This window comes from Mytilus galloprovincialis, chromosome 8, assembly GCF_965363235.1.
Source record: "Mytilus galloprovincialis chromosome 8, xbMytGall1.hap1.1, whole genome shotgun sequence".
Classification (NCBI taxonomy): Eukaryota; Metazoa; Mollusca; class Bivalvia; order Mytilida; family Mytilidae; genus Mytilus; species Mytilus galloprovincialis.
In genome coordinates, this window is record NC_134845.1 from 69,939,794 (window position 1) to 69,965,176 (window position 25,383).

General features: G+C 31.1%; 1 protein-coding gene and 1 long non-coding RNA gene across 2 annotated transcripts; both read left to right on the plus strand.

Annotated features, from left to right (window-relative positions):
- Positions 1-6,291: 6,291 nt before the first annotated feature.
- On the plus strand, positions 6,292-8,272 carry LOC143043500 (uncharacterized). Its single transcript, XR_012968427.1, has 3 exons — positions 6,292-6,388; positions 6,893-7,057; positions 7,701-8,272. It is a non-coding gene; the product is annotated as an uncharacterized LOC143043500 (long non-coding RNA).
- Positions 8,273-15,182: 6,910 nt separating this feature from the next.
- On the plus strand, positions 15,183-20,047 carry LOC143043501 (uncharacterized). The gene is made up of 3 exons (XM_076215785.1): positions 15,183-15,654; positions 16,945-17,019; positions 19,344-20,047. Exons 1-3 carry the CDS (start codon positions 15,210-15,212, stop codon positions 19,799-19,801), a joined length of 978 nt encoding a protein of 325 aa, XP_076071900.1. The 5' UTR covers positions 15,183-15,209; the 3' UTR covers positions 19,802-20,047.
- Positions 20,048-25,383: the final 5,336 nt, after the last annotated feature.

The following is a 25,383-nucleotide window of genomic DNA, read 5'->3' on the forward strand; positions in this document are numbered from 1 at the left end:
TAAACCATCAAATGTATCTGCAAACTACAAAATAGAAATAAAACTTTATAACTGTTCTAGGTAGAGTGGAAATTTATTCTGCACACAGTAATGGCCACTCTTTATACATGTTTTAATATCTATTTCATTTTTTTAACAATAAAACTTATGCTATTTTATATATATAAAAAAAAATGTTTTACTTTCTGTTTGTGATCTGAATCCTATGGTTATGTGTTACATAAATAATCTTATTGCACGTTCGCCTTTTGATTGTTATTCTCTACATGTGTCATTTAGACTGAAGTTGTACTGCTCTTCAAATGGATTTTATTGATATTCAATATATTTAATAGTACCAACAATAGCGATACATTATTTGGAAATGGGCATCTTGTGATGCAATATAGTTATAATCATTGGCTATTTTATTCTGAAGATGTTGTATCAATATTATATTATAATATAGACACAATTTATTCAGATAATCAATTATACGATCAATGTTTTACATGTATCTCCGTTAAAGTTTGATTCGTATCCATTGCAAACTCCATTAAATTAGTTTATCATATCGGAATTTAGATAAAAACTATGTTGTATATTACAACAATAACAGCAATTTTTGCACTTTTTATGCATTTCATAGCAAATTTTGCTTTGCAATCACAAACATTTAACAAACAAACAGACACGCGTATAGTTTCAAGTGGAGCATCAATGGTGACAACAAAAGTGGAATTTGGATTCGAATGTGCTATCATGTGTACAAATGACAATAGCTGTTGTTCCAGTAGCTTCGACAAATACTTAAAACAATGTCAGCTTTCATGTTTATGCAATCCTACAGTGGAACACCATAACGGATCATTTTCATTTATAAAGACTCTGAAATCAGGTATAGATTTGACAAATATTTTCAATTTAAGTTAGTACGTTTACAATAGTTATTAAAGGTACGAGGATTATAATTTAGTACTGCACTATAAGTTTGTAAAATTAAATTGGATTCAACATTAATTTTCATTTTGACGTGCAAACAAACTGGATTGTATTTTATCACTGTACGATGTCTGAGGCTAGAAATACAACCTAACAGGCATAAGATAATGCAAATTTGCAAATCTAATGCATCGTAACGTATTACATTTTTTCTAATAAATTGCAAGAAATGTGTAATGCAGCAATTTTTGCATTACATGTCATTGAAATTTAATGCATAACTTGAGAAAAAATTGTGTAACGTCATGCATTCCATTGCATTACATGGCATTACTTTTTTCACATACAATATATTTTTCAAAGATTATTGAAGATTCAGCTAAAGCCGAATTTAAGATTTTTGGATTAATTAAGAACATAATCATTTGGATATTTCTTTTTTTAATCTGAAAGATATAACTATATTATAGTGTTTTATTGTTGTTAACACATCAATGAATACCTTGTCATGATTAAATAACAGGTACTTGACCATTGTCATAAACACTAATTAGTTTGTTTGACAATCAATCTTTTCAACATTTTTTCAACATTTTGACACTTAAATTAAGCTGTTTGTTTATTATATAATTGGAAAATATTAAACTTCATCTATATTATTTCTGTGTTTTTTTATACCTTGAAACCCTTATGATTTTAAAATGTAATTGTTGTATTGAAAAACTCTTTACTTGATACTTAAATTTAATAGGTATACGGAACAGTTATTGTATAGGCTAGATTGTTTTGTGACTTCATGTTGTTTTTCAAAATGTTTGATTTTTTCACTTAATTAATAACATTTCCAAATGTCATGTCTAATTCAATGCATTACTTTGCAAAAGTAATTGTAATATAATGCATTCCTTTGATAAATGCATGTAATTGTAATTGTAATTTAATGCATGCTTTTGTAAAAGTAATTGTAATTTAATGCATGTTTTTGTAAAAGTGATTGTAATATGATGTATAACATTGCAATGTAGTTCGCCCCATGCCTGAAAACTAGACACTATTTTTCACGTACTCGCAAAATTATTGGCATAACAAAACATCATATCACCTGAGCTCATAATTCATACATTATCGGCCAAGAAAGAATAAGATTGAAACTCTCAGACAGTATTTTCCCGCTAGACTACGAAACGCGAAGACACTATATCATGTATATATCTTATTTGTTTTCCATTTTTTCATAACATTTGTTTTTAAGTATTTTCCACGTTTGTTGCATAACCAAACTTGATAGTTAAACAAAAGTTTCATAATTTTTAAATTATCCTCAAAAAATATTTTTTTATAACTTGTTAAAAGTGATTCTCTTATGTCTTGAAAACAAACTTAAAATGTTAAAAGGAAAAGGCATGCACCACGACCTAACGATATGTCCTTTTTTCTTGTCGTTTGTCTATATTTTTTTTGGTTGAAATAAACCTTTTTATTTCTAAATCATTTGGGAATTCAATCAATTTTCGGGTACACATAATCGATACTGATGTGATATTTCTATGTAATATTTTCTCTAAATATATTAAAATTATTGGAAAACACCGTTTATAAATTCTCTCAGGTAAAGTTTGCCGTTGATTAATTGATATTTGTATATCACTTTTGTTTCTATAGTTTTTAGAATTCTTTGTTTTTATTCATATGTGACGTACCAATGCTCAGAATTAAGCATTCGAAATAAAGGTAAATTCAGTATGATGCTTCAGACATTCATAAGGCTATACTCACATTTTAGTGCGAAACAATGCATTGATTGATTGATTGATTGATTTATGTATTTACATTAAATTTTCAATTTTTTATTTTTTATTTATCTAATCTTTTATTTATCTAATTTCTTATTTATCCATGTATATATATATATATATATATATATATATATATATATATATATATATATATATATATATATATATATATATATATATTATTTTTCTATGACTGTATCTTACATTAATTTGTAGGATCCTTTACTATAGATAATTTAGCTGATCTGTAAAAATAACATATCTTCATGCCTTATATTTCATGTACTTTAGTATGACGCTAGATTAAAACTGACGTGGAAAGGTAACACCGGGCCACATAAAGCTTCATTTTTATGAAGCCAATCTAGTCGTGTGGTCTAGAGAGACGGCTACAGTGCATGCGATTTGGTGTCATGATATCACAGTAGCATGGGTTCGAATCCCGGTGAGGGAAGAACAAACATCTGCGAAAGCAAATTTACAGATCTAACATTGTTGGGTTGATGTTTAGACGAGTTGTATATACATAATGTACACAGCAATTTACCATCACTACTGGTGATTCGATGGATAAATGTGTAGAGTTGTCACTGGCTCAGACGTACTTATATGCATACGGGGTATACATCTCCCAATTGATACGATATTCCCGTGCTTGTCACAAAAAAGCTATTTTACGACGCCATCACGAGCTAGTTGGTTGACTGTTATGAAATGACCGTTTCACAAATGATATCGGATATGTTCCTTACGTCGTAACTACAACCCCCTTCCCGTTCATGAATGTTACCTACCGAATTAGACTATTTACCGGATTTGTTATCTCATAAACAACACGACGGGTGCCAAATGTAGAGCAGGATCTGCTTACCCTTTCGGAGCACCTGAGATCACCCCTAGTTTTTTGGTGGGGTTCGTGTTGTTTATTCTTTGGTTTTCTGTGTTGTGTCGTGTGTGCCTTTGTTTGTTTGTCTTTTTTCATTTTTTGACCATGGCGTTGTCAGTCTGTTTTAGAGTTATGAGTTTGACTGTCCCTTTGGTATCATTTGTCCGTCTTTTATATATAGTGAAACCTGTAAAATAGATTTGCGACTGTAAATGGTACCTGTAATGTACTACTAGACATTTAAGACTAGTTTTTGTGAAACAAACCTTAATCATTGTTGGATTGTGTTGGATTTTGTCGGTTTTATGAAATGTTACTGGCTGTTTTCTGTTGTACTTCAGTTTTATCATGTATATCTTTTATATAGTCATTTTATAAAATTTACTGTTTGCAAAAGTATTAATTATTCTAAATAACAGGGATGTTCTGGTACAGAAAACCCTGGCCGTTTTTGGCACAACTTTTGCGAACGTTTGGTCCTCGATGCTGTTCAACTTTTGAACTTTTGTATCTGGGCGTCACTAGTAAGTCTTTCTTGTGTGGACAAAACGCACTTCTTGCGTATTAAATTTTAAACCTTGGTGCCTTTTGTTAGCTATTATTCGTGTGTTTCTTTGTCAATTATGTTCTCCTAATAATTTGTATTGTAGACCTGTTATGTTGTGTTGTCATTTTAATGTTATATTTAACATGGCCATAAAAGAGGGAGGGTTGACATGCCACAAAACCAGGTTCAATCCACCATTTTCTTTGCTTTTAAAAAAAAATGTCCTGTACCAAGTCAGGAATATGGTCATTGTTATATTTTAGTTCGTTTCTGAGTGTGTTTAATTTTGATGTTGTGTTTCTTTTGTGTCGTTTGTTTCTTCTTATATTTGATTGTGAATTTACATTATTATAAGACGTGTCACGGTACTTTTCTATCCCAAATTCATGTATTTAGTTTTGATGTTATATTTGTTATTCTCATCGGACTTTGTCTAATGCTTAGTTCGTTTCTGTGTGTATTACAATTTTATGTTCTGTCGTCATTCTCTTATATTTAATGCGTCTCCCTCGGTTTTGGTTTGTGACCCGGATTTGTTCGTTTTTTTCTATCGGTTTATGAGTTTTGAACATTGGTGAACTACTGTTGCCTTTATTAATCTTTAATGACTACAGCGGAAACGGTCTATGTCACAGTTAATATTGTTTTAACTTTATTTGTGACACTATTTAAAAAAACAGACACATTCTAAGCAACCTAGAGTCTTTTTTTCTACAATTCATTTTCATAGCTATATAATCTATTCATCTAAAGCAACTGCAAAACTTCATGCATTAAATAAAAGTATAATGAATCATTACGACATTGTTATGAACTTTATTTATAATAACAAAATAAAACATTGAGATTAGACAATTCTGAAGACCATGTATAGACAAAAACATAAAATGTACACTTCCTAGCAACTGTCTTTGAAATGGATATGTAAAATGAATACACAAACAAAACAAGCATATCGTAATATTTTAATTCCAAAATATAGTTTTCAGTATTCCAAAAAGGGACTGCACTTATACCACATCCTCTCATTTCTGCTCTCTTTACCAAAATTGAAGCAAAATATCAAAAGTCGAACTGGATGTATAAAGCAAGTTATTAATTTCTTAGCTTTTTTATTTTTTTCTAGAATACCACATGTATTCGGCGAACTTCTTGTTCTTTTCATGGGTTTATTTCTTTGCTTGAGTGATGGATGTATATTAGAAACTTCTCTAGAAAAAGTCAAATTCATATTCACTGAAATTGGGGTTGTTGATTTGAAATGTTTGGTACTTTTTCTGTTTGTTTCCTTTTGTTCTGTATATAGAGCATTTGCATACATGGTCTCAGATATAAAAAGAAAACTTAATGAAATGTCACAAAGTTCACAAATTGAGGATATATTTAAGTTTCTGTTTGAAAAAAAACCCACAGCGTTGACATTATCAAATGCGACCACTGTACGTATTTCCGTTACTAATTGTTACCAGTACATATTTAAAACTACAAAAAAATCAGAAAAAAAAAATCAATGTTTAAACTGGTATTCAATTATAAATATTTCATATATCACATGTAACTGTACTACAATAGGTATAAAGATCAATTAAATTGCCTCTAATAATTGTGGCTAGCCGAAGACTACTACTGCAATCAAAGATCGAATTAAAAAGAAATATTAGAAAAAGAATTATGTAAGATTAGGAAATTCCAAATTTTTTTTATTGATTTCTGCCTAAATTATTTGACTGTTTAAGTCACTTGTTATTGTTTGCAAATTTCTATCTCATAATACTAGTTTATGTTTCTAGTGTACAATGAACGAAAAGGTACCGGAGTAGACATACAAATCAAAGTTCAGTTTAAAATATAGATCGTTGAAAACGGAAACACATTACAATAAAAAGACACAATACAAAAATAGAACTGGTCAATGATTACATATAAATTTAAGAAATATTTTAAAAACCATTATAATTTGTTAATATTCAAAACAGAATTAATTGTTTCTATCTATATTCAATTGATCAAATACAATAACTTTGTATATAATTATTCATCTTTCATAGCTTTGCCTTTAGTTTATCATCTTGCATAGCATTGCCTATAGTTTATCCGTTGAGATATAATTATTGCCTATAGTTATAATCGCATTTTATCAGACAATCCAGAGAAGATATGACGGCACTGTGGACTTCTATCGGTATTGGGAGGATTACAAATCTGGATTCGGGGACATAGATGGTGAACACTGGCTTGGTATGTACCTAAACTTTATTATCATCTAAATGGTTAACGAATGGCTATGTTTGACATCTTCCTGCACTCAACAGTAGCATGGTCTGACAAACTTGATTTTTATGCAAACCATTGCTATGTTTTGGTAGCAAACGTACAAGGATTGATACAAACATACATGGCCGTTATTAAATATATAGTTGATTCAGCTGTATCTGCCACTTTGTTTCATTAACTGAATGATGATATTCATACCTTTTTTTACAAGCTGAAGCACAGTTGAAGGTAGTGCTAGTAACACTGTCAGTATAAATTGTTCCTGTCGTACCAGGACTTAATTAATGTACAAAGTCGTTTTCTTTAATTGAAAATGCTCATCGCAAACCAAACTATTAATGATTGCTACAATTAAAAGCATGCATGTCTAAACTGTTTTCAAATTGTTGTCCAACTCACAGGTACATACTGTATCAAGCAGCAGCAACGTTTTCATCAAGGAAATTATTTTCATTTTTTCTTCTTCAGGAAATGATAATTTGCATTTCATTTTACGACAAGGCTCCTACAGAGTCCGATTTGACCTTGAAGACTTTACAGGGGATACATCGTATGCTATTTATGATACCATATATGTTGGGGATGAGAGTACAAATTACACACTAAGCATCACTGGTTACAATGGAATCGCAGGTAATATCTGCTACAGTGGATTCATTATTATCTTACCTTCTATACATTTCTAGGAATATGATTGGTTAAAAGCGTCCTCTTCAATTTGGAAACCGTGTATGTTGAATAGTAGGTTATTTGGAAGGCGGGGCTTTTTCATACACGGTTAGTAGTGGTGTTACGGCCCTTTAGAAAAACAAAACAGTACTGAGAAAAAATCAACTAACGAAGAAAGTGATGATAAAGTGAAATTAATTCATAAAGCACATTTGAATCTAACAACTTGTCATTGTTGGTATCTGTTTTTGTAGGATCAAAAGAAGTAGTTTTTTTATCATGTTAATGCTAACTGTATTAAAGACTTGCTCCTTTTGATAGGTTTCTAGTCAAACTTTTACACGTTAAGATAGTCGGTAAAATCTACTTGTAGTTCCAATTACTGTATATTGTATACAAATTTATGTACACAGTTTCAAATATACATTAAACATTATTGTTGCTCTGAGATATCCAGGCTATGGTTAATCCACAAGAGTCCTTCGAACACATAGAATGATGACAGAATGATTTTAATATTCTTTTTTGCTCGTCCAAATTATTGCAGGTTTATTGATGTGAATAGTGTTAAATAATGGTGTTACCTATCTTTTAACATGCCTTGCAGGTCATGCAATGAAGGATTGGCATCCAAATGAATTGGATGGTATGATGTTTACTACACGTGACAGGGACAACGATATTAGCCCCACAAACTGTGGTTTTAAAAAACAAAGTGGGTGGTGGTATGCGGCATGTTCCTATTCCAATATCAATGGTGGTTATGGAGAACTGTATGATACAATCGCGAACATATATTGGAAAACATGGAAACCAAATGCACTAAAAAAGACAAGAATGATGATCAAACCAAATTAAACAGGCGAAATTGGAATATTTGGTACTAAGAAAACAAACTTGAAGCATCACACATTTTTCCAAACAGAATATGTTTAGATTTCATTTGGATATATTTGTATTGGCGTTACACATGGTAGAAGTCTGTTCATAATCTATCATTATGTGTAGAGAATTTGTTTCAGGCAAGATTGACTGAACCAAGTATTTTAACTATTCCAAATGTAATATTCTGTTAAGTATCAAATGATAGAACTCACTGACCGTTATTTTACGCAGATGTAAAAGTTAAGTTGTGATAAATGACCAAATCAGAATTGATATATGACATTTATGTTACTACGTCTTGGCGAGGGTATCACCAGCCCAGTAGTCAACACTTCGGTGTTGACATGAATATCAATAATGTGGTCATTTTTATAAATTTCCTGTTTACAAAAATTTGAATTTTTCGAAAAATTAAGGATTTTCTTATCCCAGGCATAGATTACCTCAGCCGTATTTGGCACAACTTTTTGAAATTTTGGATCCTCAATGCTCTTCAACTTTGCACTTGTTTGGCTTTATAAATATTTTGATATGAGCGTCACTGATGAGTCTTATGTAGACGAAACGCGCGTCTGGCGTACTAAATTATAATCCTGGTACCTTTGATAACTATTTGGAATAAATATATGATTTTACTAATCATATTGAGTACCATTGTTATCAATATCGATGACAAAAAAGGAAATTGCAGAGGAGAAACACTCATTTAGTTTGATAACATATAAAGTCTTTTAAGTGACATTCATATTTCGTTGATAGTAAAAAAAATCAATAATAAGTTTTTGTTAGATAATCATGGAACCTTGGAAAAAATGGACTTAACAATGCATCGTTTAGTTAAACAAATATCTTTAATTTCCACTTTTAAACAAAAGCCTGTTCAAATAATCATGATGATACTGAAAAGATTCTGAACATATTTTTATGTTTTCTTGGACAAACCCAAGTAAGAAATGACCACATAAAAGGAACATACATAGAACCATATAAATATTACATGCATGCACGTTCTCGGATACCATATCTCATACTACAATCACATCATTCAGAAATGCATCTAATGGGGTCCTCTTCTTATTTTGAGATTTTGCTGCTATCCAAGTTCAAATTTTGACTTATTTTATTGGAATAATTTGGCAATCCTTCAAATCTTTTGCTTCTTCTGTAATTCAGTGGTTGTTGTTCGTGCTGAATTACATATTTGTTTTACTTTCATTTTTTCGTACATTAATTATGCCATTAGTTTTTTTTTTATCTTAATCATGTGTTAATTGATTTAAAGTGGTCATTTCAGGCCCTTTTTAAAAGTTGGCTATACGGTATTGTCTTTGTTCATTATTTAAGATTGTCGGGTGTCCTATATTTATAAATTTGGTCTTTTTGTCTCATTGGCAATCATACCATATCTTTATACTTATTTCTAGTGACTGTATAATGAAAAGCATCATGATCCCATATGATATATATAAATTGTTGAGTTAGATTACTGACAAATGAAAAATACATTGTGTATAAAAATAATAATATAACATCTACACACGCTTAAAAAAAAAACACGTGTCTCATGTCTATCTCTAGATTAGCCTTCCGTGACAAGGTAACACTACGACTATTGAAGTTATATTTTTATATAGCGGATGTGGTCGAGTGGTCTAGAGCGCTGGACATGAGGCTAAGCGATTGGTGCTGTAGTGTATCAAAGGTGTGAGTTCGAATCCCGCTGAGGGACGAACAAAAAATTGTCAGTAGAAAATCTAACTCTAACACTGTTTGGAGTAATTTTCAGACTTATATATTAACAACAGTTTACAACACAACAAAATAGAAAACTAAAAACTGAAAAACACTCCCCCTCCCCCATTCAGAACCGTAGATGATCTATTGTGCTCAATATTATCCCATACAACGCATGGTATGATATTAATCATTCGTTACAAGAACACATGTATAATATAGTTGAATGTGTAAGTTTTTACGAACATGGTATCGGTAATCGAGTCAGATGGCATACCTTAATTGGAATATGTAATACCTATATAATATTGATATATCTTTTTTGTTATTCTACCGATCGAGATAAAAATATGAAGGATTTATATCTTTTGATTGACACATGTAAATTAATGTTTGCCATCAAATCAGGTCCTGTCAAAATTTGTAATTTAATTAATTTTTTTCAAAGGAAGTGCGTTTGGTTCATTGGTTGGACGTTTTTGTCGATAGAACAACCTTTAATTTGTCGTGTAAAATCTACTCATTTGTCTACATTCGGGTTGATTTCTATAAAGGACAGTCACCTGGTAATATTACCGAAACCGTATTAATTAAATTAACTATTATAATGATGTATTATTATGATAAACGATAAAAATGAAAAAAAAAAACCAAAAAAAAATCGTACATGAAATAGAAACCTGACGTTATAAAAACCAACATACTTCCAGAGATCGCTCAATTACGAATGAGTGTAGGTAATCCAACATATCGAACAGCAATAGTTTAAATATCTCAAACACAAACACAACAGGAACAAAATGACAACAAATAAATACATGCTCAATGGTAACATATGAACGTTGTGGATATATTGGTTTTATGCAAATTTGTCGTAAATAACTGCAAAAAATGATCAACCCTTTACGTTATAAGCAGTGTAGTTAACCAGTTATGTTTTAAACAGTAAATTATGAAACTGGTCTAACCATGAAAGGATACAAAATACAGTGATCGTAAACACTACTTTTCTTATAGCTTTATCAAAAGTCAATCTAGCTTCAAAGAAAGATTTTAAATCAAAGTTTCTAATTTGTTTCCATTTTATATCTTATCACTGTTAACGAATCAGGTTGTGATTTAACTTCAATATTACATCACTGTTTTCTGATGCAAATCAGCAGTGTTTTGACAACTCGTGATCGTGGACCCAAATTGTAAACCTTCTCCACTTATTAAAGTTTAATGTTTTATTATATTTTCGTAGAATGAAGCGGATTCATTATGGTATACACGAGGTATCCTTGTTTTTAAATAGAAAACTAAAAATGGAGTAACACTCACTAATTAGAAATGGTCTGAACTAGGTTTAGTAAGAAAATAAGATGTATGGTTTGTCTATATAGTTAAAATACATCTGTTTCGGGAAGTATTTAGGCATTACAAAAATATGGTTTGATATGATTCAATGACGTAACGATGTTTCGTTCAACTATTTGAAGAGGAGGTTAATATCCTTATCAAATTGGATCTACGTGAGCTGTACTTACTACATTTAAGTAAATTTAAATTCTATGCTCTTAATATAAAGAAATTTGCCGTTCTTCGTCTACTAATTTTTACTTTATTTTTTTATTTATGTATGTATAGTTCATAGTTTAACTTTTCGATATAGCAAAGCTTCACATTGTATGTATATGTTGTTTTGATGTATAAAAACATGTTTAAATGTATTTTTTTATAAGAACTGTTGATATTGGTTGTCATATATCATGGAAGCTGAGGATGGTATGACTCTCACGCAAAATAATAATTATATTCGGAAACATGATGGAAACATATGGGAGCAAGTTTATAGATTTTGATTTTTTCAAAGTCTTGTATTGATTTTTGCTATAAATCGTTATACAACATTCTATTCATTCAGTAAGATTTGAAGTTGCAATTGCAAATATTGATGACATGAAGGATATCTAACATGTCTATAATTAAGCATAAATTGTTTCAATACCTCACCAGGGAATTGCAACAGATAAATTAATCCTCATAAAACAATAAAATAGGAAAGTAATGCTGTATACTTTAATGTCACTCATTAACAAATACAGGTGTAGATTTTGAAAAAAATTGAAGGAAGACAGATGAATTGATACACACATAAATTTATTTTAAAGGTACCAGGTTTATAATTTGATACGACAGACGTGTGTTTCGTCTACATAAGACTCATCATTAGCGATCAGAATAAAAGAGTTAGAAAGTCAAACAAACATATAGGTGAAGAGCATTTTATAACCTAAAATATTAGAACGTTGGGCCATATACGGCTAAGGTAATCTATGCCTGGGATAAGAAAATCCTTATTTATTTGAATAATTCATATGTTTACGGACAGTTAATTTATAAAAATGACCATATAATTGATATACAAATTGCAGACTTCTAGGCTGGTGGTACCTTCATGGACAAAACTTCCACCAGCAGTGTCATCAACCAAGTTGTGTAAATAGTTAAAAAGTTAAAAAAAAAAAAGGTTCCTGGCTTATAGTCTACATAAGACTCATCAGTTAAGCTCAGATCAAAAAAGTTAGAAAGCCAAGCAAGAATAAAGTTGAAGAGCATTGAGGACTCAAAATTCCAAAGGTTGTGTCAAATACGGATAAGGTAATCTATATAAAAAAGAAGATGTGGTATGAATGCCTATGTGAAAAATTTCTATTAGAAATCAAATGACACAGAAATGTACAACTATTGGTCACCTTACGGCCTTCAACAAAGACCATACCGTATAGTCATCTATAAAAGGTCCTGAAATGAAAAATGTAATACAATTCAAACGAGAAAAATAACGACCTAAATTATTTACAGTAAAAGAACGAAAAACACATATGTAACAAATCAACAAACGCAAACCACGGAATAATGTCCTCCTGAGATGGGATAGACGTATACATACATAATAATGGCGAGGTGTACCATGCTAGCAGGATCCCAACCCTCCCCTAAACAAGGACAGTGGTGTACCAGTACAACATGAGAATGAACTATAAAAATCGGTCGAAAAAGGCTTAACTAGGCAGATGAATACAAAAACACGAAGTTGAAGTGACCGGGCATTTGTATATCCCAAAATCTAAAAGACACTAAGTACTGATTTGAAATTATGCATCTAAGACTAAATAATCAATCAGCACACATCCAACATCCAATGGATTTAGTGTAAGAGGACATAAATAGTCTTCGGACATCGTGGACGACAACGATGTGGTACCAATATACGACCGTTTTCTTTTTTAGATAAACTATAGGTTGGTGTAAATAAAAGAAAGTTTTATCATATTTTGATGCTTTTTTGTGTCAAATTTACCATGTTGTCAATTTTGTAAAGGAGTAGGTCCAGTAAGACCTCTTTTCGACCCCAAAATATAGCAGTTTTAGAAATTGTTTTACAAATTGTGAAAATGTAAACTTTAAGTTATTTATTGGAAAGTAGAATGCTTCGTTACATAAATATGGGCTGTTTTTGGACATTACAATGCACCTATATCGGGTACTAGCATCATTAAGTCATGCTAAATTTACTGAAATCTTCACTATTTTAGCATTTTAGTTGAATTTTATGCCTGGAATACGAAATCTTAAGTCATGCAATATTCACGCTTTTCATAACAAACAAAACATTTGAAAGTATGAACACTGTTTTTATTTTTATGAATTTTCAAAAGATAAAATTCAAATAATTGAAAAATTGCTATATCAAATTATTCATTGATCAATTAGGTTAATATTTAATCACTGTTGAAATAAAAATATTTCAAGGATCATAAATCATGACTTGTTATACGACTGCATGACTCAAAAGACATGAGTACTATGAATTTGATGCAGACCCTTAGTAAGTTAAATGAGGTCTAACTGCATTATTCTTAACACTTTTTTAGACTCATTTGTACAACTTTTTCATTGGAGAATTATTTAACAATATATTTGCATTTAACCAGACATTAAAAGTTAAATGGAGACACGTTTTCCAAATCTGTTCAATAAAAATCTACATGGCATTGATATTGGACTATTCTCATTTTACATTAGCTGTCACGATCAGTTAACAGCGAAGGCAAAATGGGAATACACATTGCTATTGTAATGCATGCAACCAAGAGAAATTTAAATTAAAATTGATAATCCTTTATAAAAGAGATTGACCAAAGGGGGCTTAAAAACCCTTCTACAAAACACAGTTTTTGTTCATTACAGAATGATATATCTGCCAGGTCTAGTCTTTATCATCCATAAAACGTGATAATGTGAGTTCTACTGATTCACTGAATGCAAATATGACAAACTTATTGGCATTACAACAATAAAAACTTATAAACAAAATTTCAAAAGTGGCAGGACTTACAAACAAATCGACCTCGACACCTTAACGAAGATGCCGAAAAAAAAACCCACATAAAACGAAGCAAACTGAAATTTTCAATAAATAAATTCATCAAAGATACACGGATTAAATTTTTATTTTTACGCCAGACGTGCGTTTTTCACATGCAAAATGAAATAATACAAAAACGAAAACAAAATCCTGTAAAATTTAATTATTAAACTGAAATAAAAACAAGCAAATAAAAAGAAAAATGAAAATTTTGACAACATATCATCAGGTAACGAAGGATTCTAAAGAACTACCTGCTGAGATTATATCCTGGTAACTAATGCGCACACGTTTATAAATGTTCAAGTCTTGTAAAAATATTAAAGGACAACAAAAATTATAAATACTACAATCGGCCTTTTAGAGGTTAACAGATTTACCTAAATTTTAAGATTTCAATAGATATTAGATGTGGTATGAGTGCCAATGAAAAACTGTCCATCTAGGTCACAATCTGTAAAAGTAAACCATTGTAGTTCAAAGCTCGGCCTTCAACAAAGAGGCTTGATTTACACCGAACAGCAAGTTATAAAGGGTCTCAAAAATGACTAAGTGTAAAACCATTCGAACAGGAAAACCAATGATATAATTAATATACTAGATAACCCTTTAAACCACTGGTCGTTAAAACAGCAAAGATTAACCCACATCATTTTTCATTTTTTTTTTTAAAGATATTCGATAATGGGAAATGAAGATTTTGGCAAGCCTTCTTAATCCATGTTATATCTAGTACCCAGATTATTTACAAACGATTATAGAAAGTCTTTTAGTCTAACAACAGGCTAACAAAAGGTGTATGATGTAGATTTGTTAGTCTTCATTCGGATACACATTGTTTTTATTTATATTTCGTTGTGAACGGCTGTTTATTTATTTTATTCTTAAGTGTCACTAACAAGTCTTTTTAGACGAAATGCTCAATTTTGATCCCCGATTTTATGATAAGTTTTTATGTCGATAAAATTTACCTATAATTTTACTTTCAACAAAATATGGATTTTTTCGACATATGTTTGTCATTAATATAGTTTATACAATCATTTCAAGGGAATTTCGGTTTATTTTGGGCTTGCTTGTACGATGAAAATGAAGTCTTTTGTTTTAGTGCTCTGTATTTTGTTCTCTGGTGTGTTTTCTAAAAATGCTTTAAAAAGAAATGAACCTGAGAAAAATCAGAAAAGCAATCCACTGATTTGGCTAATTTTACAACAAAATGAACAATTACATGCATTAAGAGCTCGTTTGGTTAAGCTCCGAGATATAGCACATGAAAGCCAAAAAGACATGATTTCTCTGAAAAGAGACATGGTGGCTTTAAAATCTAGATTCGGGAATTTTGCCATTGATAGAAATGATAAATCACTTGATGAAATAAATTCTAAAGTTATTGCAGTCGCCAACAAAAAGAAAATTGACAATTTAACTACACAATTAGAAAAGTTCCACAACGGCAAATTAGAAAAGCAAATTAAGCAGCAGGTGTTATCACAGATGGAAAGATTCAACAGTTACAAAGGTAACTTAGGTAAGTTGTAAATACTGTTTAATACGAGGGTTTTTCAATACCTTTTACTTGACTATCCATGAAGGTCTTGCTTGGTCGGTTTAACTTACAATCAGCTAATACATGTAATAGAACAACTTATTTTATGATTGAAGGCTTTTTGCATGTGTTTGATGTTTATTTTGATAATGAATAAGATTAAAACGCAATGTTGACTGCTGAACTTCTTCTATTGACATTTTTACCTGTTATGTCTGTTTGTGTTGTTCACATATCGATGTCAGTCTAAGGGAATTTACTGTCATACTTATGAGAGGTTTGGCTAGCTATAAAATCAGGTTTAATCCACCATTTCTACACAAGGAAATGTCTGTACCAAGTCCGGAATATGCGTTTTTTATATTTATTTGAATTGTTTGAGATTTTAATTTTGACATTTAATTAGGGACTTTCTGTTTTGAATTTTCCTAAGAGTTCAGTATTGTTGTGATTTAGCTTTATGACAGGAAGCTTAACTTTTACAAGTTTAGTTGATAAGTCGTCTCAGTTTTGCAAAATTTTAAACATTTCAAAATTGATATGGTAGATCTAATTTAATCATTAGATATTTACTTTCTGATAACAGTTTTAATTAACCCATCTCGACTTAGCTTTCACTTCTGACATCCCGATGAACAGTCAATGGAAACAAAGTACTTACAATGTTATATGTCATAGTAATAATAAATACCTATCAATATCATATGTCTACCCTACCATATTTGCATTTAATATATGATAAATATTTGATTAATTTCAATGTATCTAACTTATTCATAACCACTATAATTTGTTTACTTACAAAAAAAACCCAAAAACCCACTTAAAATAAATCAACCAGGTAGCATTGGTTGTTTTTTTATTAATTGGGATCGTTCGCTTTATAATTCAGAGTAACTTGTCATTTGGTGTGTGTTTGCAATTTTGCACGGTTCTTTTCAGGTTGAAAAAAGGTTAAATGTTTTAACTATAGAATCAACATTCTGTTTGTTTTCTCGTTAGAAATGTTTCACGTTGTGTTATTCTTTGCCTTTTAAATCTTATTATATGAATTGTTTTGCTCAATGTTGATTGCCATTTTGTCATTTGCTGCTTGGTGTTTGTTGTCTTTCTTGCAGTAGTGCCACATCTCCATATATTTATTTTAAGTAATCCTTGGCCTTTTTAACTTTTTTGGATTCGAGAGTCACTGATGAGTCTTTTGTAGACGAAACGCGCGTCTGGCGTATATACTAAATTTAGTCCTAGTATCTATGATGAGTTTATTTACAGGTGGAGGAGATACATATGTTCGGTGGGGGAGAACAACCTGTCCAGCGAAAAATGGCACTACACTTGTGTATGCTGGTAAGTACGCATATTTCAGTCGTCGTACAATATTGATAATGATCATAAAAATGTCAGTGCGTCACTACGTGTAGATTTTGTTGAAATCACATAAATACTAAATGTTTTTCTAACAGAAGAAAATTTCCTTGAAAGTTGTTCGTGGGCAATAATTTTCATTTAATTTTTTTTTTTTTTTAGTGTCTTTGTGCAAATCGCATTACATAATCAATTACATTATATATTGACAATTCAGTTTGAAACTCAACATATAGGCACATCGAAATAACCAAAAGGAAATCGAAAACAATCGATTATCAATCTGTTCTATGTTCTTTCTAAATTTAAAACCAATGATGAAGAATGTAATGATGTGGAAAACAAACTTCTGTAGAATTTATTTTATGTTTAAATGTTTGTCACATTTGTTATAGTATCACTTTAAGGAACTGTCAATTTTATTTGTATGATTTTGCTCATGAATCATGTGATACAGTATTTGTAAAATACATGTTTTTTTTCCATTTTCAACATAGGATATGTAATATCATTGTAAATGGAACTTGCCATCTTTTGTCTATAGTTAGCTGTTATTATGATGCCAGTCTTTACTTGTTGATAGTTGTCCCTTTCGCCATCATACCTCATCTCCTTACTTTTATAATGGTAGGGTTTATGAAAGTCAGACAGGATTTATCTTAAAAGTCAGCTTAAACCAGTCGCGATTTATTGTTTTGCTAAGTAAAGGCAACAGTACTATACCGCTGTTTGAAAGTCATAAATTGATTGAGAAAAAAACAAACAAATCCGAGTTACAAACTAAAACCGAGAGAAACACATCAACTATAACATGTATAAGAGGGGGGAAATTTGGAACAAATAATTGCATAATATATTAAGTGATATGTGTACATTTTTTAAATGTATATAATGAATACCTTATAATCGACAAATATTTCATTCAATTATGAGTGAACGTAAGTTTTTGCTGCTTATTAATTTTTTGTGGTTTTGTTGCCGAAGTTTACCGATCATGATAAAAAGTCGACACAGAATCAGGCATGTCAAACAAGAGAGATAATTGAGCACTTTGTATTTGCTTTTTAGACAGTTCTACCCTAGAACTGATCCTGACAGTTCTACCTAAAACTGATTTAGCCAGTTCTAGCTAGAACTGATTCTGACAGTTCTACTTAGAACAGTTCTATGGTAGAACTGTTCTAGGTAGAACTGTTCTATGACAGGTTAGAACAGTTCTATGACAGATTATTTGTATGTGTTCATGAATATCCGACAGGATGTACCAACAAAACGAGATTCCAGTTATTGTATTATAAGGAAATTTTTATAATCAATTTACAATATACAATTTACACTGATATACATGTTCATAGTCATCAGTGTACGGTTTTATATATGTAAATAACGATTCAATACTTTATAACATGCATAATCACAAAAAAAGTTTTAGATTTTGTAGTACATTTATCAAAATTGTGAACAGAAATGGAGAACATGTCAAAGAGACAATTACCAGACCAAAGAGCAGACAACAGCCGAAGGTCACCAATAGGTCATCAACGCAGCGAGAGAATCCGCCATCCGGAGGTGGTCCCTAGCTGGTCCCTAAATACAATTGTGTTATAGTTCAGTGAAAACGGACGTCACATTAATCTCCAAAACAAATAAATTAACTAAACCTAAAAAAACATACAAGACTAATAAAGGTCAGAGGCTCCTCACTTGGGACAGGCATAAAGATGTGATCGTGACCTTGATAGTTTATCAACACAGAACCATAGAGCACGTAAAATATACAGGTGATCATCAAGCAAATGTGTACATAGTGTCCCTGCGTAACTTGTTTCACATGTACTAACCTTTTTTCATCACGGGTTTACCTCGCATTTGTTCTGTGCGATTGACGAAGTTAAAACAAAATATATCATGGCTCATTACACTGTATTCAGAAAAGCAGTCGACGAATATGAGGACTGGAAAACTATATATTTCTGAAGGATTGCGCAAGACGAATGATTTTCTTTGCAATGTTTTTCACCCATGTTTTATAGTAAAACATTGCCAACAGTAATAAGCATATTCTTCTTTTCCAATTTAAAGTATATGATCTTAATGAAACACATTTTCATAGTTCATTGAAATATAGACTTCATGAAATGTATAGTCAATCTGTAATACGTTGCCTATTATATGAAAACGGGGATTTCTTATCATGTAGATTACCTTGAATGATAGTATTGATAATGACAAATATCAGATAACTTATCAATTATTCAGACATAAAGTAATTAAGTTACCGTGTTTCTATTTTTGTTTACTTACAGGTCACGCAGGTGGTGGTCATTACACTCATGTAGGGGCACCTGCAGAACCAGTATGTCTACCAACAAACCCTAATTTCTTAAAAACATCTGGTAGCAATAACGCTTACATATACGGAATGGAATACGAATCCGATACCCTCGGTACGAAAGCTATTAATAACGATGTACCATGCAGTGTATGTCATGTTCAATTCGGAACAACAATTATGATACCTGGAAAAACAACATGCAATAAAGGCTGGACATTAGAGTATGCAGGAAATTTAGCTGCAGGTGGTGCAGGACAGGCTGCCGCCTCTACCTATTTATGTATCGATATGACCCCTGACTACATTCACCATGGAAGTGCTGACTACAATGGTAAGCTGTTGTATGATGTAGTCGGCCAGTGTGGATCTCTGCCGTGTCCTCCTTATCGTGAAGGATACCCTTTAACATGTGCTGTGTGTTCTAAATGAAGTTTCAACATTTTGAATGATACTATTCTTTATAACACATCGGTGATACCACTTAGAAGAATTGATTTACAAAGCTATTTCATACCCAACCATCTTTCTAGAAGTGATTTTAATAAAGCAGTAAACTAATTTTACACGTACGAACTGTTATATAAAATCTATATGTAAAAGAATATCAATATAATTCAAACAAAACTATGTATTACAACACATAAAACGTTAAATTAAACAGCTACATTACTTTTCTGTGGTTTTTGTTTTGTTAATTTGTTAATTGAGTTGATTTTGGGTGTTTTTATTTATTCATTGTTTTATTTTATTTTTATTTTTATTTTTATTTATTTTATTTTTTTAGGGGGGGGGGGGTAGCCGTAATGATTAGACTAAACGGAAATGTAAACTGTATATAACAGAATGCCATGGAAGTTTCATATGATGTAGCAACAATCTCTCCTCAGTCGGAAACCAGGTTGAACTAGAACAAAAGAATCGAAGCTCTTTGTAAGAGAAGGCGATAAATGTTTACTGTATTGTTTACTATAGTGACAAAATTTTTAAAAGTTAATAGAAACAAAAAAAATTGCAATTTTCTTCTCAATTACGAGGTGTTTTCTTTTAAAAACACCATTTGCATAAGTTTTCAATTTATCTAGTACATAGTTAAGCAGAACAATTAGATATCAAGTCGACGACATGGGTATCTTTCAAGTTGGATGAAGAAAATGCATAACCTTCGATTTTTATGAAAAAATTACCACAGACGGAAAACATATCAATCTATTAGTTCAGTAATTTTCGTGTCTGCCCTTCCATTATGTGACTGAAGAAAAAAATCCAAAAAATGGGTAACAATTGTATCGAAAAGAGAAAATCGAGTGCACTTTTTTATGCTAGGGCGTGTTTGAGTTCAGTATTTTGTCTTGATATCGTACAAAGTAAGAATATTTCATACATCGTCTCGCTTCAGATTCTATCATTTTATATATTAAAGCTACAGGTTGACTTTATAACACAAAAAAATCACAGTACTAAAAGATGAAATATATGGGTCAAGTGAAATACCTATCTAATGAGTCACAAAAACAGAGAAGGTGTGTTCGAATAGCTATTTTCTAACTGAAAGTACTTGACGACAGTCTTTCAAGTTGGATGGTGAAAATGCATATCTTCGAAAAATTCTATTTTTTTGTTTGTGATTACTAGGGTTAATAGTCTTCATACACTAAAAAAATCTAGTCTGCCCTTCCACGAAATATCTAATTAGAATTTTTTTAAATGTTTATGAATTTTCGAAAATTCCACCTGACAACCGATCAGACAATAGTTTAAAGTTCAATCAATGCAGACAAGATTATTAACCGATGCTCATCAGCTAGTTGATACATTTGTCTTTTAAAATACAACTGACATAAAAGGATCGTAATGGTGCAATGTGGATAAATTTATCGGTTTCCAAGAGCAATATTGGTAGCGCGTCATCCCTACAATGGCTTCCATTTATACGATTGTGAAAATGAACTGGCGTAATGGGGAGATAATTTTGACGAAGTAGACTCCTGACTGTCCTTCCTTAGGATGTCATTGATTTCAACCAAACAACCAGGTTTCTACTTGTGTACTGTGTTATTTCATGATGCTACTGGAGTAAAAAATACATTCCTTTCATCCACATGAGTTAAGACCTTGTGGGGTTCAGGTTGATATTGTTTCATTTTTGTTGTTGTATATCAAAAGAAATGTTTTTTTCTCACTGTTTATGATTATCCTTTTGATAATGATCTTGTATAACGTTCGTCTGGGTAAACTTTCCTTTTAATCTTTCAAGTTTTGACAAGTAATACATTTACTATATTTACCATAACTGACAATGATGTCATTTGGTAACTACAGTACACGAGATACAGAAAAGAAAAGACTGAAGAACATAAACCTTTACAAAATTGGGATAATCTGAGGTGTTTCGGAAGGATAAGCAGATCAACCTCCACTTGTTGCACCCATCGTGTTGTTCATATAAGTTCAAACCCAGTTATAAGTCTTATTTTGTAGATCACATTCGGGAGAAGGGGAATATAATTTTATTTACGATATTAGGAACATATACGTCGCAATCTAAAAACAGATATTCGATAACTGCCAACCAACTGGTGTCCGTAAAATTATCAAAGGGATTATTTAAACTTCACCACTTGGAACATGTGGAACTCTTGGTTGTTTATCTCCCTTTTTAGAAGCAATCCTCTATCACGGATATCATACAGGCCCTTGAATATCATTTCAAGTGTGAGATATTATTAGTTACATAATGTGCTAGTTACCTAATACGGTATATATGGGGTCAGTAAATTTCATATGGGGTTAGAGCGAAGCATGAATCCCCATATGTAATTTACTGACCCCATATATACCGTATTAGGTCACTAACACACTATGTAACGAATTTATCTTACCGACTATCTTAACGGTTAAAATGTAGACAAGTGACCTTTCAAAATGAGCAAGTTTTCAATACTGTTTGCATTAATAAACTACTCCCGCTGAGCATGGCCTACACAAACAGATGCAAACAATAACAACTTGTTAAGTTTAAATGTGTTTTATGCATTTATTTCAATATTAATCATCAATTTCGTCGTCTGTTGAAACCTTTACGATTTTTTCTCAGTGCCGTTTTGTTTTTATAAAGGGACGTAACAGCACTACTAACCGTGTATGAAATAAGCCCCGCCTCCCTACTAACCTTATATTAAATATACACGGTGTGCACGCCAATGCTTTTAACCAATCCCATTCCTAGAAATGTATAGGAGGTAGGATAAATTTTTCGTATGCAAGTTCTGTTAGAATGTTTCTATATATTCTATATATGAATTGAAGGTGTTTTTTTTAGGAGAACCTCCATTTGGTTATGGCGTAAAGAAGGACATTTAACACAATAAATCGGTACAAATTTAATGTGAGAGTTTGTCTGTCCAATGTCCTATAATAGGTACAATGTAGTAAAACATACAAATAAACACTAAACTTATTCGCCCATCCTACAACTATGAAAAATGCAACATATAAAAATAACTATATCAAAATTAAGTGAAAGGTCACCTAAACAATAAACAGGAAACCGCTAAAGACATACTTGAAATCCAAACCGATACTGCTAAATGCCCAGTTGTTGTAGTTGTAGGTTGTAGTAAGAAAACAAGAACTGATTCCAACAGAAAGCAGAGAAAATTGTTTACCTTATAATCGTCATTGACTTGATCAGATGATAATATTAATACTAAAAATTTAGGCTCAAGATAAATCTAAGCTAATTTTTGAAATAAAAAGCTAAGATGTCAAATATTTCAACTCTGTTTTATAATGTGTTATTATTATTTTCGTGGTAGCTCCATATGTTTTCAACAATGATCATCTTTCAATTGATACCTATATGACTTAAGGTGGTAGACCTTGGTTCAGGGAGATAACTCTTTAATTCAGTTAAGCGTTTGTAAAAGTCAAGTTCATCAATGTATTTTAAGCATTTACCTGAAACAGATTGAAAAAAATCTATGTAACCTAGAAGCTTAAAATATATTTTTGAAAATGGTTGACACAAACGTACTGATGATTTTAAGAGTAATTTCCCTTAACCTAGGTCTACCTCCTTAAATGACTTATTCTACATAGATATAATAACATGTAGTATGAATGTCAATGGTGCATCTCTCAATCCAAGTCAAAAGTTGTAAAATGTAAACCATTATAGACAAAAGTACGGCTTTCAATACGGCCACCTTAGTGTTAAACAATTCAAACAGTAAAACCAACGTCTAATCTAAAGAAAAACAAGAAACGAGAAACACCACATTGACTAATGAACTACATCAACAAACGATCACTGATCAACAGGTTTCCACTTTCTGACTCTCGACAGGTGCAAATAAATGGAGCGGGTTTAAACGTTTGAGCCTTCACCATCACCTGAAACAGTAGTATAACATTCCAACGCAGAAAGACACGCTATAAAATATTAATTAAATTGCTCAACTAAATCAAAAAGAAATATTAACTAAAAAAGGTAAAGTCACACTGAACGAATAATTTTCATTTTTGACGCTATGTAAATAAAACAATGTCAAAAAGACAACTATAACCTGGGATGTAATGGTGTTAGATATAACAACGTACAAAGTTGACTGTATTATCATTGTGTAGTAAAGAGTACAGATAAAGTTATTACAAAATATTTTTTTTGTTCAAAGTACGAGAACAAAAGTGAAAATGTATCGGAATACACAAGACTTATTAAATGTGGTAAAAAAGTGAAACATTGAATAATAAATTTTTATTATAAATTGTGTCAAAAGGTCAAATTAAATAGTTAAATAGTAACACCTATGAGTAAGAAATATTTTGTTTTGAATATGTACTACTTTCCAAATGTTCTAATGCTCGGGTCCCGATTCGTTAATGTAACATCTAACAAATGGATATAAGAAGATGTGGCAACAGTGCTAATAAGACAATTCTCCATTCATGTCACAATTCTTAAAAGAAAAACCCTCATAGGTCAAAGTACGGTCTTCAACACGGAGACTTGGCTCACACCGAACAGTAAGTCAATTTATCAAGAGTGATTTTGCAAAGAATTTGGCAATAACCGGTTCTATGAACCATCATGATTTTTTTGCTTTTTTTGCATGGTCTTGGAGGCCTCACTGTGACTTTGAGATGAATAACAGCAATGCGAGCGCTGTTCCTTTTTTCTGCGTGTTTTTGTTGTTGTGCATGTACTGATTATATGTCATGGAAATTCCTTACCATTTTGTTTTTCTATTCGACCACAATTATGTCCTTTTCGTCAAGAAACTAGAGATAGTGTAACACTTCCTTTATCACAATTTCAAGGACTGAATTCGGTTTAATTAAAAACTATATGGTGAGGAGATTGAAATTTGTTTTTTTTCTAAAGCAATCAAATTCAAATGTTTTAATTTATTCAAACTGTTGATAAGATGAAATCTTTTAAAGACAAACTTATCATTTCTTTTTATATTATCCTCGTGAAATTAAATATTGTAATATCATGAAAATTACAAATTTCTAATCTCATAACGAAAATGATTTTTCAGAAGTGAATTCAACAGTTTTTTGATACATTTATCAAACCAATAAACGTATTTTGCAAAATCTATTTTTTCAGCTTAAAATGAAAAATGTTTGGCGTAAATATACACGGTCTGTGAGTACATGGTTTGTATAAAATACACATGGTTTTGGCAATCGTTTGAACAATTAAGAAATATTCGAATGTTTATTAGAATAGAACAATATTTTCAAAACAATTTACTAGTTATTAGAACTTTTCATGTCTTTGTTCACTCATTTTTGTCTATCGTTTTCCTTTTTTAAATGTAGTTTATAGTTTACTTTACGATAATCTGTATTCTGTGTATATTCTAACATTTATTGATTTTTGTTTTTTAGTTTTACCAATAACTATCGGATGCAATGCTTCTTAGAATTGTTGATATTGGTTGTCATATGTCATCAAATTTATGGATGATATTACTTATTATTACTCTCACGCAAAATGATAA